The sequence below is a fragment of the Glycine soja genome, chromosome 13 (genome assembly GCF_004193775.1).
Source record: "Glycine soja cultivar W05 chromosome 13, ASM419377v2, whole genome shotgun sequence".
Classification (NCBI taxonomy): Eukaryota; Viridiplantae; Streptophyta; class Magnoliopsida; order Fabales; family Fabaceae; genus Glycine; species Glycine soja.
This window is the reverse complement of record NC_041014.1, coordinates 2,391,448-2,408,513: the sequence shown is the minus strand read 5'-3', so window position 1 is coordinate 2,408,513 and position 17,066 is coordinate 2,391,448. Positions and strand designations below refer to the sequence as shown.

Genomic DNA, 17,066 nt, shown 5'->3' with positions numbered 1-17,066 from the left:
GTGGTATGGGAGCCTCTGATCAGCAAATTTGAAGCTAAGCTATCCAAATGGAACCACAAAAACTTATCCATGGGTGGCAAGGTGACTTTGATAAAGTATGTTCTGAATGCCCTACCAATTTACCTATTATCTTTTTTCAAGATACCTCAAAGAATAGTTGACAAGTTGCTGTCTCTCCAAAGGAATTTTATGTGGGGAGGAAATCAAGATCATAAGAAAATCCCTTCGGTGAAGTGGGATGTTATCTGTCTTCCCAAGAATGATGGGGGCCTGGGGATCAAGGATCTCTCTAAATTCAATGCAACTTTGAGGGGTACATGGATTTGGGACTTATCCTCCAATCAGCATTAGTTATGGGTCACAGTGTTAAACTCCAAATATGGAGGGTGGTCAGATTTACAGAATGGCAGAGACAAAGGATGGCATTCCCAATGGTGGAAGGATCTTAGAAAGCTAAATCAGCAGTCTGACTTCAACATTATCCATCAAAATATGGCTTGGAAGGTTGGATGTGGGGATAAAATAAATTTCTGTAAAGATAACTCGTTGGGAGAGGATTGCAGCCTTCAGCAGAAGTATCATCAGCTTTTTTTTTATTAGTAGACAACACAATTTTCCCATTTCTAAGATGGGAAATTTTTCTCAGAATATATGGAGCTGGGATCTGAAGTGGAGGAGGAACTAATTGGAACAACACTAATTGGAACTAATAGGAACAACACTAAGCCTCAAACCAACTCTAATTGGAACTAGTTGGAACTAATTGGAAAACCATCTTGACTAGTTTTCTTTATCCCCTTGGGAGGGGTGCAATAGTCTCAGCCGCATCATATTACTTTAAGCAAGGCTGATCTGTTTGTATGCTACTTTGAGGTATATTTCGATTATATTTATCTTCTTTCAACAATAATAGACAACAACAATATGCAGCAACAAACCATTTTGGAAACAGCAAAAACACAGCATGCAGAATATCCAATCAAGGCAGAATGAAGAAGGCAGAATAAGCAAGCAAAAACACTCTGAACTAAGGATGTCGTGCAACTAACCTTCTAGAAGTAGAATATCCCAAATGTTGGGGCCGTTAGATATTGTCTCTGAACTAAGGATGTCGTGCCACTAACCTTCAAAGAAGTCAGACCTGCCAAGAGCATAGTTTTAGGCTGGATTTGGTTTGAATAATTGAGTTGCAGATTACATCAGAATCAAGACTCAAATTTTTTTTTTTTGCTCAGCAAAATTTGTGTCAAAATCAATTCTACAATAATCAAAATCAATTTTATTCAACATAAACATACACTTACTTGTTCAACGGATAGAGGGAAAATATTGGTACATTTAAAACTAATTGCTAAAGTTCTTAAAATAAAAACTGTGGTGATGTGGCTGCCTTGTTTTCTAAAGTCTATGTGCTTCCTGTGACTAAAGCCTTAAAATATTCAATTTTCTTTGCTTGTTGTAATTTTGACATTTTCATGGTACAAAATTAAATTCAACAGCTACTATTTTGTGGGTTATTAAATCCAATTTATGGTTGAATGATTAGGATGGACGAAACAATGTTTAATTCCAATCTAAAATTGTTTCTGAACTGAGTACAGTCTAATTCATTGAAGCTAAATGCATGCTCTACATATTTCCCAAGAAGTTAGCTATATGTGCAAATAACATGGGTTTGTTTCCATCTATGTCCCCCAAGTTACTTTAGGGCAGGTTTAGGTAGTTGATACACAGATTTTATTGAACTGAGTACAGCCTTGGGCAAAAGATGAAGTACAAATTTTATTGAACTCTGTCTCCTACTATCTAGCATTTTTCTTTGTTATTAACCAAGAGGGATGCTAGGGGAGCTAATATGGTAAAAAGAAAAACCAACCTTTTTCCAACTAATACCATTGGAAGAGGAACTGCAGAATTCCAATTGGTGGAGTTCCAATCCAATTATAGAAGTCTTAACTACCAAAATTACTAAATTGCAAGAATTTATTTACACAATTGTACTCTGGATTTGTACAGTTGCTGAATTACAAGAATTCTAATTTTCAAAATGCAGTTTGATAGGGTTAGAGGTTAGTCCTAAATAACATAGGTCTCATTTTCTGTGGTTGTTGTTTTGCATCCATTGTGAAATTAATTTTTCCTTTGGGTCTGAACTAGCAGAGAGTGAAAAGAATCGTGTTCATTCTAAGGAAAAGCCAGTTCAAGCAACTACGGGATCAAAAACTGATGAAGTTTCCCACTTAATTCTCTACTTGTTGCATAGTGGTTTATGCTACTTTAGAACGAAATGGAAATACTGCCTTGCTTTGCTTTGAGATAATTGACTCACAGTAGGATCATTATCATCATCATTATCCCTTAACATCCAAAACCTATGGATGTGACACTTTTGTCCACTCATCACAATCTAAAAACCTTGCCAAGAGATAAGAACAAAATAGAGAAACAATCCGGAGCTTCGTCACTACACTGACCAGCACTTATATATATATATATATATATATATATATCAAGAAACAGGTCATCGATTTAGAAAGGCATTGGAGGAGCTAGTGTGGCTTAGTTGCTAAGTTTGTTACGATAAAGAAATTAATTCAGCAACAAATACAATGGGTTCTCTTATGGCAGGATGGGACTCTCTGATCTTGGATCCTGAATGAGGTATAGATAATTAATTAATTAATTAGTACTAGTGTTGTTTCTTTCTCGTATTATGTTATGCACTTATGCTTCACCTCTTGGTCGAATCTAGATCATAAATCACTTGTGATTTCTGATGGAGGAAAAATTTGTTATTGTTGCAGCTACAATAGAGAGGAATCGATCACTCACCAAAGAAGAAATTAATGCTTATTGGAGAGTAAAGAAGGAGACAGAGTTAGAACACCTCAGAGCTATGTCCAAACTGTCTGAGACTATTCAGGTTTTTTAACTTTGAAATTAACTACATCTCTACATTTTTCCCCCTTCTATGTGTCAGAAATTCACACACACACACACATATATATAAAAGCTAGTAATATATCTTGATGTTTATGATGGATAGTGGGCAGGCCCGAAAATTTGAGGATTCAGAGAATTCTCATAAGTCAAGTACCGTGACCTTGGCCAGCATAAAGGAGTCCTTAGGCATGGACGTTGACCAGAAAAGTTTAGAGCATCTTATCAAGAAAAATGCCTGGTAAATTAAATCACAGATAGTAATTGCACAATTTGGTGTATTATTATGAATCCCTTTAAATGATTAATATTTTAGAAAATGATTGGGGTTAATGCAGGTGGACCAAAAGCAGCTGGGCATTTCTGAATGAACCGCCAGTGATAGAAGCTTCTTCCAATAAGTATGCATCACAGTTTCACGTGGCCAACTTGGGGTCTATGAAACTTAACCCCGGAGATGGAATTAATGCTTGATATGAGTTTTTTTCACGTTATATATCATATCCACGAATATAGTTTGGTATCTATATGTGTAATGGCTTCTATTTTGTCACTTATAATTCTGCATAACAACTCTGTATTTCTGGTTTGTTTGAAAAGGGATGCAAAAATCCCAACAGATTTTAAAGAGAGAATATTGAACTGGTTTGACTTTGTGGTTAAGGAAAGCGTGCAGTACCTTTTATTTGTCTGCCTTGTAATCCTAATTAAATGGCTATTATTTAATTTGCTATGTAGCATTGATACACTTATGTTGGAGACACATGCAAGCATACACTTATGTGCAGAGGTACTAAAGTACTCACAAATTTTGTGTCTAGTCATATTATAAGTACCAAGGACAAGGCCCAAAACCAGAGTCATTTTGAAGCAGAAAGGAGGTTAAAAAGTAAAATTGAGTGCAATACAAAGGTGTTGGAAGAGGCTCAGCAACTATGGAATTTGGGAAAAAGCATAGGCATGGAGGCAGATACAGACCATTCTGACTTTATCCAAAACTATGTCAATATGGAATCCAGAGACAGAAAAGAAGCTATGGAGTTGGGTAATAGGAAAGCCCATAGATGAATATTCTATCCTATAACATTAGAGGGCTGGGTAGAGGTATTAAATGAGCCTCTATCAGGAACTTGGTTGGGAAGCTGAAGGTGGACCTTCTCTGTTTGCAAGAAACAAAGAGGGACTCTTTTGATAAGGCAGCTTGCCAGGCCTTGTGGGCGCACCCAGATATTGCTTGGGAATGGCACCCAGCTGTGAACACTGCTGGGGGGCTGCTGTGTGTTTGGAATAACAAAACTTCCAGGTTGATTTCAGAATTTCTGAAAAAGGGGTTCATTATGTTGGAAGGGGTTTGGTTGGCTGACATGCAGAGAGTTGTTGTGGCCAATATTTATGCTCCTTGTGATATAGAAGGTAAAAGACAGTTGTGGCAGAGTTTAAGTAGAAGGAAGATTCAGTCCCAAGTTAATTGCAGGTGTCTTGTAGGGGATTTTAATTGTGTTAGACATCCCTCTGAAAGAATGGGAAGCAATCACAATAATCCAGATACTAATCTTATAGCTGAATTCAATGATTGGCTTGCTGTTATGGAGGTAGATGGCATTCCTTATGTGGGTAAGCCCTTTACTTGGGTTAGGCCAAATGGATCATGCAAAAGAAAATTGGATAGAGTGCTAGTCTCTTATGAATGGTTATCTAAGTGGCCTGATAGCTCCCAATTTAACCTTGAAAGGAATTACTCTAATCATTGTCCTGTCATTATGTATTCTAAATGCATTGATTGGGGCCCTAAGCCTTTTAAGGTTTATGATGGTTGGTTAATGAATAAAGACTATCAGAAGGTGGTGAGGGATTGCTGGTCTGAAACTCAGCCTAGGGGGTGGGGTGGTTATGCTCTAAAATGCAAACTTCAGAACCTCAAGCAAAGGTTGAAAAATTGGAGTAAAGACAATATTGGAGACTTGGGCAACAAGGTGAAGCAGATCCAACAAAAGTTAAATGATTTGGAAAACTCTATGACAACTCAGCCTTCTGACCAGCAAGTCCAAGAGCTCAAGAAAACTCAAGCTGACCTTTGGGAAAAGGCTACTCTTCATGAGTCTATTATGAGACAGAAATCAAGAAGCAAATGGATCAAAGAGGGAGACAGCAATACCTCTTACTTTCACAAAATTATTAATCACAGCAGGAGGAGAAATGCCTTGAGGGGGATGCTGATTGATGGTATCTGGGTAGAAAACCCTAATTTGATTAAGGCTAAAATTCTGCAGCATTTTCAGAACAGTTTTCTGAACCTCATCTGCTCAGACCTAATCTACATGGTGTTTCTTTTAATGTCTTGACTTCAAACCAAAGAGAGTTGATGGTTGAGCCTTTTAAAGAGGAGGAGATTTCTAGTGCAGTGTGGGCTTGTGGCAATGACAAAAGCCCAGGGCCAGATGGGTTTAATTTTAGGTTTATTAATCATTTTTGGAAGGATCTGAAACCTGAGTTTCTAAGGTTTTGTGCATAATTTCATGTGAACACTGCTTTTCCTAAGGGTCTCAATTCATCATTCATTGCCATTATCCCTAAGATTAAGGACCCTCAATATATTAGTGATTTCAAACCCATATCCCTCATAGAATGTGTCTACAAAGTCATTGCTAAAATTCTAACTAATAGGCTTAGCAAGGTCATGAATCACCTCATAGATGAAAGGCAGTCAAACTTTGTCAAGGGTAGACAGCTGCTCCATGGAGTTCTGATTGCTAATGAGGTTGTTGAGGGGGCTAGGAGGTCAAAGAGGTCTTGCTTGGTGTTTAAAGTGGATTTCGAAAAAGCCTATGACTCTGTGTCTTGGCAATTCCTTTTTTATATGATGAGAAGAATGGGGTTTCATGACAGGTGGATTAGTTGGGTCAAGGGGTGCCTCACATCAGCCTCTATATCTATCGTAGTGAATGGAAGCCCAACTACTGAATTTAAGCCTCAAAGAGGTTTGAGACAAGGAGATCCTTTGGCCCCTTTATTGTTTGACTTGGTTGCTGAACGTTTGACAGGAATGATGAGGGAAGCAATATCCAAACACTGCTTCCACAACTTTATGGTGGGGAAGAACAAGGTTGCAGTGAATATCCTTCAATTTGCTGATGACACTATCTTTTTTGGGGAAGCTTCAATGGATTATGTTAAAGTTATCAAGGCTATTCTTAGAAGCTTTGAGATGGTTTCTGGCATGAGAATCAATTTTGCTAAGACCCAATTTGGAGCAATTGGGCAATCTGAGGAGTGGTGCAGACTTGCTGCTAACTACTTGAACTGTGGCCCTCTGCATTTTCCCTTCTGCTATCTAGGGCTACCTATAGGAATCAATCCGAGAAGGAAGGTGGTGTGGGAGCCTATAATAAGAAAATTCGAGGCTAGGCTGAATAAATGGAACTAGAGAAGTATATCAATGACTGACAGAATCACTTTAATTAATGTTGTCTTAATAGCATTGCCCTTGTTTTTTATGTCTTTTTTCAGAGCCCCTACAGCAGTGATTAATAGACTTATTGCCATTCAAAGAAACTTTCTTTGGGGTGGTAATCTAGAAGGGAAGAAGATAGCTTGGGTGGCTTGGAGTCAAGTGTGTGCCTCTAGAGAAAGGGGAGGATTGGGAATCAAAGACATCAAGGCTCTCAACAAAGCTCTTCTAATTAAATGGAAATGGTTGATGTTTCAGCAACCAGACCAATTTTGGAGCAGAATTCTGACTTCCAAGTACAGGGGTTGGAGAGGATTAGAAGAGGGGCCTCCAAAGCAGCATTTCTACTTAGAGCTAACAATGTTGATTGGGGTCCTAAACCTTTTAGGATATTAAATTGCTGGTTAACAGATAAGTCCTTCAGAGAAGTAGTAAATCAATGCTGGAATTCTGTCCAAGTTTCAGGATGGGGAGCATATGTATTAAAAGAAAAAAATCAAAAGGCTGAAGTGTAGACTAAAGATATGGAACAAGGAAGAATATGGGGATAGCTTTAAAAAAGTCCAGAACCTGGAAGAGGAGCTAAATAAGCTAGAGGAGGACACATTGCATAGACAGATGACTGATTTGGAAATTTGTAAAAGAAAGCAGTTGCAGGAAGATTTGTGGGTGGCTGCCCAAGCCCATGAATCATTGCTAAGGCAGAAATCTAGATCAAGATGGCTAAAGGAGGGAGATTGTAACACCAGATATTTCCATATCAGGATGAATGCAAATAGAAACAGAAATTGCATTAAAGGACTACTCATTGAGGGTATATGGATAGATGAACCTAACAAGGTGAAGGAAGAAATCAGAACCTTCTTCTCCGAGAGATTTCAAGAAGCAGATAGTCATAGACCTAAGATTGATGGTATTACTTTCAAAACCATAGACCAACAGCAGAATGCCATGCTTGTGGCCCCTTTTCAGGAGATAGAAATACAGAATGCATTTTGGGAATGTAGCAATGATAAGAGCCCAGGTCCTTATGGCATTAATTTCAGATTCATAAAGCAGTTCTGGGATACATTAAAGCATGATATATTTCGATATATCCATGAGTTTCATGCTAATGGTGTTATTCCCCAAGGTTGTAATGCTTCTTTTATAGCTTTTATTCCCAAGATATCAAACCCACAACATTTGGGAGAGTATAGACCCATATCCTTAATTGGGTGCATGTACAAGATAGTGGCGAAATTGCTTGCAAACAGAATCAGAAAAGTGATGCCAGCAATAATTGAGGAAACACAATTTGCTTTCATTGAAGGTAGACACTTGTTGCGGAGTGTACTTATCACCAATGAGATAATAGATGAAGCAAAAAATAACCACAAGCCTTGCCTTATATTTAAAATAGACTTTGAGAAGGCATATGATTCGGTATCTTGGGAATTCTTGCTCTACATGTTAAGAAGGTTTGGATTCAGCTCTCGGTGGATCAAATGGATTGAAGGAATAAAGTCTATGTCAATATCAGTTTTGGTGAATGGAAGTCCCACAACTGAGTTCCTACCTCAAAAAGGAATTAGACAGGGGGATCCGCTAGCACCCTTCCTATTTAATGTGGTAGTGGAAGCATTATCTGGTCTGCTGAGAAAGGCAATAGCTGAAAATATGTACAAAGGCTATCCAGTGGGATAAAAAAAGGTTGACATAAGTATTTTACAATACGCAGATGACACCATATTTTTTGGAGAAACAAATATGGAAAATGTGAGAGCTTTAAAGGCTACTTTGAGGGCTTTTGAGTTAATCTCAGGCCTAAAAATCAATTATGCAAAGAGTTGCTTTGGAGCTTTTGGGGTTTCAGATCAGTGGAAGAGTGATGCGGCTATGTATTTAAACTGCAGCCTGCTAACTATTCCTTTTACATATCTTGGCATACCTATAGGGGCTAATCCGAGGCGAACACAAATGTGGAACAACATTGTCCATAAATATGAGAGGAAATTGGCAAAATGGAAACAAAGATATATTTCATGGGGGGGGGGGGGGGGGAGAGTGACATTAATTCAGGCTGCACTAACATCAATCCCAATTTATTTCTTGTCTTTTTTCAGGATCCCAAAAACAGTGGTGGAAAGGCTAAAAAGGATACAACGTAGATTTTTGTGGGGTGGAGGACTAGATCAGAATAAGATCGCATGGATTAAATGGGACCAAGTATGTTTGCCAAAGGAAAAACGTGGGTTGGGGATTAAAGATATTGATACCTTTAACCTTGCATTACTCGGCAAGTGGAAATGGAATCTAATGCAAGAGAAGGGAGAGATATGGTCCAGAGTGTTGGAGTCAAAATATGGAGGGTGGAGGAGTCTCCATGAAGCAGGGAGGGTAGGACACCAATCTGTGTGGTGGAAGGATTTAAAACAAACACTAAATTCTACACATCACGGAGACATCGTTCATAACAAAATGAAGTGGAAGGTTGTAGGTGGGGATAAGATCAGGTTCTGGGAAGATAAGTGGAGTCAGCAACAGCAACCTTTAGCAAAGAGATATCCTAGACTGTATCTAATATCGTCACAGCAAAACCAAACCATTAGACAGATGGGACAACATCTGCATTCAGGATGGGAGTGGCATTTTATGTGGAGAAGATCACTATTTGATAATGAAATTGAGTCAGCCATCAATTTCCTAAGGGAGATCAAAGGCATGAACATTCAGCAGCAAGGATCAGATCAATGGGAGTGGTTAGGTGATCAATCAGGAAATTATTCCACACGCAGTGCATATAATCTAATTTTGGAAACTTCTACAGGAGGTCAGCAAGAGGAATGGTGTAAGGAATTATGGAAGATTAGAATTCCTAGCAAGATAACGATATTTGCTTGGCGGTTATTAAGGGACAGACTACCAACAAGGATGAATCTGCATAGGAGACATGTACAACTTCAAGATTTGTGCTGTCCTTTTTGCAGAGGTGCTGAAGAGGAGGCATCCCATCTATTCTTCCATTGCATCTTCATCCAACCAATTTGGTGGGAATCAATGTCTTGGCTGAATTTAAAAAGTGCCTTTCCTCTTGGGCCTAAACAAAATTTTCTCCAGCATATTTTCATCCAGGCAGATGGGTTAAGGGTTAAGAGGTGGAGATATTGGTGGCTTGCGGTAACTTGGGCTATTTGGAAATTAAGAAACAGAATTCTGTTCTCAAATGCAGAATTTGATGCTAACAGATTGTTTGATGAAGTTGTTTTCTTGACCTGGACTTGGCTTAGACATTTTGAGAAACATTTCTCAATCCATCTAAATCAATGGTCAAGCAATATTAGCCAGGGTTTTCTTATGTAATGGGTGTTACAATTAGAACAAAATACATGTTCTCCTAATATCTAGAATACCTTATTTTGGTGTCTAGATATGAGGATTAGGGAAGTAGAGCAAGGCTTGGAGAGTTGGACTTGTGCACAGGGAAAACAAAGGGGAAAAGAAAACAACAACTCACAGAAAATCACTTATATCCTTCAAAATGTTTTATGGCTCTATAATTATGATTCACCATTAAGTTTGTATGGATGCTCAATACCACACATTTGATCCCATGAATTTCATTTAACAGAAGGAGAATGAATTCAGTTATGATTGCCACAAACAATTTCATATAACAGAAGGAGAATGAACATGGCTACTAAACAATTCTCTTATACCCTAAGCATATGAACACAACATCCATTCCTAAATAACCTCTAACTACAAACCCTACTATACATCCCAAATGTAAAAGAGCTACTATCATGTTTGGATGACACATAAGAATCAATTCTACCCCATAAAATCAGGTGATACCATAAAAAAGTATAAGCAACTATTTGTTGTTTTTACATTCAAACATTGTAGCAACACCAGCAATCAATGCATTGCAGTTCACACACGTAAACTAGTATCAAAGATTCAAAAATTAAAGAAATGGGATACCTGAAAATTGCCAAAGAAACTACAAAAAGCAACGCAGACAATAGATGGACTAGCTTTTTGCTCAGACCCTGCCCAATCAATTTTCACTAACCCAATCAGTCACTTCATAAACCACTATTTACAACATTGAACAGAAAAGTACAAGACAAATTAGTAAACTATATTACTTTTACACACAGTGACAATGGCAGTGACAATGAAAAAGAGTGAACACCTACTGAAACAGAGACAATGGCAGTGACAATGGCAGTGAAAAAGAGTAAACTATACTACAAATGAAAAAGAGACCAAGCTTACCTCCAACCCAAACAGTGACAATGGCAGTGAGATGTAACAAAATGGCACGAAACTTGAAGCTTTCCTCGTACCTCAATCAGCAATACTGCAACTGAAGACGTATTATTATTATTATCATCAATAAAACATGAACACCCAAGGAAACTTAGCATACACCAACTTTACCTACAATGTATGTAGGGTTTTCTTCGAGCCACACTTCGAAGAGCAGTGTAGGGGGTTCTGTGGGTTCGGCCGAGGGGTTTCCGGTAGTATTGAGAACAATGTGGGTGTCGAGGGAGCGGTTTCCAGCAGATTTCAGGCGGGAGGAGAAAGACAAGACTGATTTCAGGGAGGAGAAAGAGAAGAGGGAGGGCAAGGTTTTCAAGCGCGCGCGGGTTATGAAATGTCAAGTTTTAACTTATAAACATAACAACATTGATTTTTTAAGGATAACCGATGTTAACATAATATCGTTAACATCGGTTTTGGAAAAACCGATGTTAACATCAACTACATTACATCGGTTTTTAAAAAATTGATGTTAAGCTCAACTCCTTAACATCGGCTTTCTGAAAACCGATGTTAACTCTATGAAGTTAACATCGGTTTTTTCAAAACCGATGTTACCATATTCATCTTAACATCATGTTAACATCGGTTTTTTAAATAACCGATGTTAACTTCAACTAGTTAACATCAGTTTTGCTAAAATCGATGTTAAGTACTTCCATTTAATTACAAAAATGTCACTGCGCTTTCGTTAACATCGGTTTTTGAAATAAACGATGTTAATGTAGCGATGTAGAAAGCCTATTTTTTAGTAGTGAAGGTCTTAATAGAAGTAATCTTAACCCTGCTTCCCTTTATCTTTTTGTCTTAGTCATAACCATGTGGTCCATGTGTGTTATCATCACTAAAGGAATGAAATATTATATGGTCTCACAAATAGGAATATGAAGTATTCTGCACTTTAGACATAAAATTAGGAAAACAAATGAAGTTCTAGCATAAACCACCATGCTAACCTGGAACAATTCCTCCATGACATCTTCCATTATGATGATGCCAATAACCTCCTTAACATCTGGAAGAGACTCTATTTGTTCTTGTGAGAAATATTCATTTTCTTGTTCCCACTGGTTGGATTCTTGATGTACTTCACCATCTAGTTCCATTAGATTTTTTAATGTTGGATTACGAAATTCTGCATCACTAGAGTTTACACTGGATTCATGTACAGAACTTCTCTGACTTATTTCCAGGACAAAGGAAGAATCAGATTCTGAAAATCCCAGATTGACAAACATAAGTAGTGATTTAATCTGTTCCAGTAAACTATTTTTTTCTACTTTTGTTATGCAATTCATCTTAAATAAAATGTTATTTGATTTGATATGACACCATGGCTAAATTCTGTAAGATATTACCTACAACAACTTGAGACGGGTTTGATATTTTATTAGTAATTATATTCAAAAAGGTTGATGCGCCCATAGTGCTCTCTGTGTCTTTGTTGGATTTCAAGACAACAGCCATATGGCTGTGAACCTTCTGGAATTGATTCAATATCTCATATAGTTGCCAACTTTCATAAACCCTGTTACATGATTATTAATTGAGCAATATCATGTAATTAGTATACTAAGTATAGTACTAGTGACTCATGCATGAATGAAAATCACAAGTAATATATCTGATGGCCATCCTGTTTTTGAAGGCCAGATGGCATGTGGCTTATAAAATTCCAGTCAAATTAGTTCTATTACCTTGGAATTTTCCTTATAATCAAATTCTTTATTGGGGTCTCATCTTCTGGGCGGCAGAATATCAAGTTTTTAACCAGTGCAAAAGTATTAATAGTAATACCATATGAATAAAGAATATTAATAACCAATGTTGAGAAACAGAAGCATTGTCTCAGATGTTAAATGGAAGCTTTCTTTTTTGCCTTCATTAATTTGTATGAACATAATGGCAATACTATACTGCCCAAGTTATATATTCAAGATTTATTGCAGAAAATACTTGAATTCATTCTATTTCCCATATGTTATTCTTCAATTGCTTACCAATATGAGGCCAATAATATTTCTTGGGTGCCCAGAATGTATAGGTATTCGACTGTGACCTTTGCTTATTATTTGTGTCATTGTATGCCTGATGACAAAGGTGAACTGTATTTATAGATGATAGATTGGGAGTAAAACATCTGTATGAGTTAAAAGTTATGAGTTATGACATATTACATGTCAAATTTTGAATTTATATCAAGAGAAAAAGTTTCAGATATGGGTGTCATTGCATCTTTAGCTGTCTTCCCAGTCAAATCTATAGCACCAGTGATTATAGAAGTTTCATGATGTGATAACTCTCCACCTTTCCCTGCCTGCACTTGAATATTTTAGCTACTAATTTCACACTTATGATTAAGTTAGTCCAGATAGAATATACTATATATGAGGAAAACCTCATTTGCATGTAAGTCCACAAATGTCTTCAACTCTGATCTTCTGAGAAGAACTGAATGTTCTTTCCCTAGAGCCCAATCCAGCACCTGCCAAAATAGAAAGATACTTAGAGATTGTGAACGGCCACTTACTCATCTCTCCTCCCCCACTCTTATTCATCCTCTTCTCTTCACAAACCAATTTCTAAATCATCTTCTCCTTTTAATTATTTATTTCTCTTTTGTTTAGTTTAGTTTAGGTGAGTGAGTAGGTTTGGTTTCTTCTCCCTTTATTGCAACCCTCATCTACTCCTCTATGTAATTATTATCATCATCACTCTTTACCTAATTACTTCTTTCCTCTCTTTGTCACATAAAAATAGATTCTTTGGACATTATTAAGATTCTAATACATGAATATGGAAATATTTTAGAAATTCAGAACCCACCTTGTTTTTTAGTCTTTTTTTAACAGAGAAATGTGTCATCTTTTAAACCACTTTTGAACGGTGAATTATACAAGGTGTTCACTTGGGGATGTGAATCTAAGTTCTTCGCCAAAACACTCAAGGACCAAGATGTAGTCTTCTTTTGAAAAGAAAAAAAAAAAAAGTTGATCTCTGAATACTGTCCGATGCGTCCATTTGTAATTATAAGTCAATGAATTCCAATATATATAGACGAATAGTTGTTGGGACTTGGGTTCATTTTTAAAATCAAATTGTTCAAATGGCACCAAGTGCATACATGTCACACAAATGCAATTGGAAAATTATTCGTGTTGGCATATATATATATATATATATATCATGAATCAAAATCAAAATCAAACAATATATTATATAAAATGGGGCTGGGGACTGTGTTTGTTAGCAAACGTGGCAAGCATTAGTATAGTTAGGTCTTGTGTAATTAATTTGTTTTCTCATTTATTATATACTATATAAAATAGGGTTGTTGAATGTGTTTGTCAACACACACTCTAATGTAACTAAGAAATTGATTTCTCTGCTATCCTTTTTTTTTGTTATCTCTCCAAAACAACGTCGTTTTGAAAGTTGTGTTTTAAAATGACGACGTTTTGAATCAAAACGAAGGACAACACAAAAAAGATAACAAAGAAGTCAGGTCCGTGTAACTAAGTCTCGTGCAATTAATTTCTCTTTCTCGTTTAAACAAACAAAATAAAAATCAATCAAAATAAACAAAAATGATTAGGAATCAAATTTACAATCATATTTAGTTGTTTTTGTTAAAATAATCAAACCTAAACTAAGCTACAATTCATGGAAAGTATAATGTAGGGGAACAATAATCACAATCAAAATTATTATTTGGGTTGATATCAATCTGTTGAAAGGATAATTTATTTTAAATATTAAATATAAAAGAAAACTTTAATATAATAGAAAAAAATGCTTAAATAAATTTTTGCTGGAGAATTTGCTTAAATCAATAGTTATCAAGCAAATAAATTTTACAAACCTAAAGTTAAAGTTTTCTTTTATAATTAAAATCCATTAGCTAAAATCGCGCCAAACAATCACCGTTTGTATTAAACTTAAATTGTGCCAAAAAAATGTGAGCAATTCGTCCTTTTCATCCCTCTATTGTTATTTATTTTATCTTATCAAAAATTTTGCTCTTATTTGTATCAATGTATTCATTTACTCCTCAAAAGATGTGGTTTTTAAATTATTTTTGTTAAATAAAATATATGTAGCCCATTGCGTAAAAAATAATCTTTACCTTTTTTTGGTCTTATGGTAAAGGTATGTTATTTACTTTTATGCCTTATTTTTTTTGTCTGAAAAAAAAAATCTTTACTCTTACTATTTTGACTTCTTTTTTTTTTTCATTTGTGTTAGTGTATATACAAAAAATTGGATGCAATGTGCTTGATTCACTAAATAAAGATGTTTTCTACTTTTATGTCTTCATTTTTATTTTTTAATACAAAAACTTCACTTTTACTGTTTTGACTTTTTTTTTCATTTTTGTAATTTTGTAGACAAAAAAAATCTAATGTAACGTATATGGCTAACCAAACAAAGGTATGTCTTTTACTTTTTATATATGCCTTTAATTTTTATCTACCGTTAATAGAATCTTATATGTTTAGTCTAATGCAAAATAATTTTAAATAGGAAACAGATACTCCTATTTTTTATTGCAAATTGGCTTAGTTTGGAACTTTTGAATTTGGTGAATTTGCACGTGCCTCTTAGTTGGCTTAGTTTCCTTAAGGGTTTCATGTTCTTGATTTTTCCAGTTATTATGACAAAGTTGTACCATTATTTGAAACTAATGTGTTGACTTCAAAAGAAGTTTTTGCTTTTGCAATATGATGACACTTAAACAATTCAGGCTACCACTTTGATTCAAATTATAAATGTTTCTACCATTTATTTTATAAATTTTTCTTTTATTTAGGATTAAATATATTTTTGGTCCCTAATAAATACATATTTTTATAAATTTTTCTTTTGAATTGAGTCCTTAATATTTCAAAAAATTTGCCTTCGGTCTCTATCATTAGTCTGTAATCGTTAACTGCCTACGTGGTCATTAACTAGACACATAGGAGTGTGATGTGTCGTGCCACGTGTAACTTTTGTTGTTGTTTATACACTTTGGAATTTTTTTTAAAAAAGAAAGTATCGCCATTTTAATGTACTGAGAGGACAACTTCTCTAAACTTTTTTCAAATTAACTCCATGGCCTCCCATCTCCAGCCAAGGACTTCTTCTCTGATGATTGCGACTCCGAGGACAACCACTTCATCTTCTCCCAGTCAATGTCCCTGCCGCAAGATACAACTACACCCTCGACATAGTTTCTTTTTTTAGATTTGAGATCCACTCCCCTTCGTCCTTTTTCCATGGTTTCTTTTTCCAGATCTGACATGGTGGCTTCATCCTCTTCTTCTCTTTGCATCGACTCTCCTTCCCCCACACTTTGTCCTTGTTGGTAACTCCTATTTTCACTCTTATTCACCGTTGTGATTTTCAGCGGTGGCCCTTCCTTGTCGAACCCACTAGGAAGGGACATTGGCCATAAGATATGGTAAGTGTTCTGTAAGGCATGTACTTTTGACTTGCAGCTTAGATGGGATTGCAAGGTTATGGAGTGAAATTGATAATGGAAAGGCTAGGAGAGCTGGGAAGGACATCAATGATTAGAAGAATGCAGGATGCTCTTTTTGTGTTGTCGTTGTTATTGAGATTAATCAGTCCTTAAATGGAACTCTTAGTTCAAATATATTTGTGAGATGGGGGACAAAATTTGAGGGAATATTTAGAATTGGCGAAGAGGCCAAACACGTTTTTTCCAAAGAAGGATTTGAGCATGATGTTAGAAATTGTGATTGGCTTGTTGGGTTTGGTCCTAGAATGTTGCTTAGCTTTTGGGTTGTCCACTATCTTGATGATGTTTCACCACTGAGATTCCCCCGAGTTACGTTATGGAAGAAACATGAACTCCAAAACCATGACATAGCTTTTGGGAGGCCATGGAGTGGATCTGAAAAAAGTCCTTGGAGTACATTGAAACGATGAGGTTTTCTTTGTTTTTTTTTTAAAAAAATAATTTAACGTGTATAAACAGTAACACCAAAGGTTACACGTGGCATGACACATCACACTCCTAGTGTCCAATTAACAGCCATGTAGGCAGTTAACGATTACAGACTAATGGCAGGGATCTAAGGCAAAAATTTTGAAACATTAGGGACCTAATTCGAAAGAAAAATTTATCAAGGATCAAACGCAAAAAAAAACGTGTATTTATCTGGGACTAAAAACATATTTAAGCCTTTTATATATAAAATGAGAATATAAAAAACTATATACAAATGAGGAAAAAGAAAAATAAACTCAAAAACATTAAGGCAACTAAACCCAACCTTTAGCCTTGGGATTGAATAGTGTGTCCTTTGAAAAAAGGCATATACATGTGTCTATAATTTTTTTATCAATTGATAACAAA

General features: G+C 36.0%; 1 protein-coding gene and 1 pseudogene across 1 annotated transcript; both read left to right on the top strand.

Annotated features, from left to right (window-relative positions):
• Positions 1-2,524: 2,524 nt before the first annotated feature.
• Positions 2,525-3,585, top strand: LOC114380863 (annotated as a pseudogene).
• Positions 3,586-3,900: 315 nt separating this feature from the next.
• On the top strand, positions 3,901-6,364 carry LOC114382696. The gene is made up of 3 exons (XM_028342273.1): positions 3,901-3,985; positions 4,111-5,261; positions 5,480-6,364. Exons 1-3 carry the CDS (start codon positions 3,901-3,903, stop codon positions 6,362-6,364), a joined length of 2,121 nt encoding a protein of 706 aa, XP_028198074.1.
• Positions 6,365-17,066: the final 10,702 nt, after the last annotated feature.

Coding starts and splice junctions, on each gene's coding strand:
- LOC114382696 (XM_028342273.1), top strand. CDS start 3,901: ATGGAGGCAGATACAGACCATTCTGACTTTATCCAAAACTATGTCAAT. Junction 3,986..4,110: donor AAAAGAAGCTATGGAGTTGG/GTAATAGGAAAG, acceptor TCTGTTTGCAAG/AAACAAAGAGGGACTCTTTT. Junction 5,262..5,479: donor GCTCAGACCTAATCTACATG/GTGTTTCTTTTA, acceptor GCTTTTCCTAAG/GGTCTCAATTCATCATTCAT.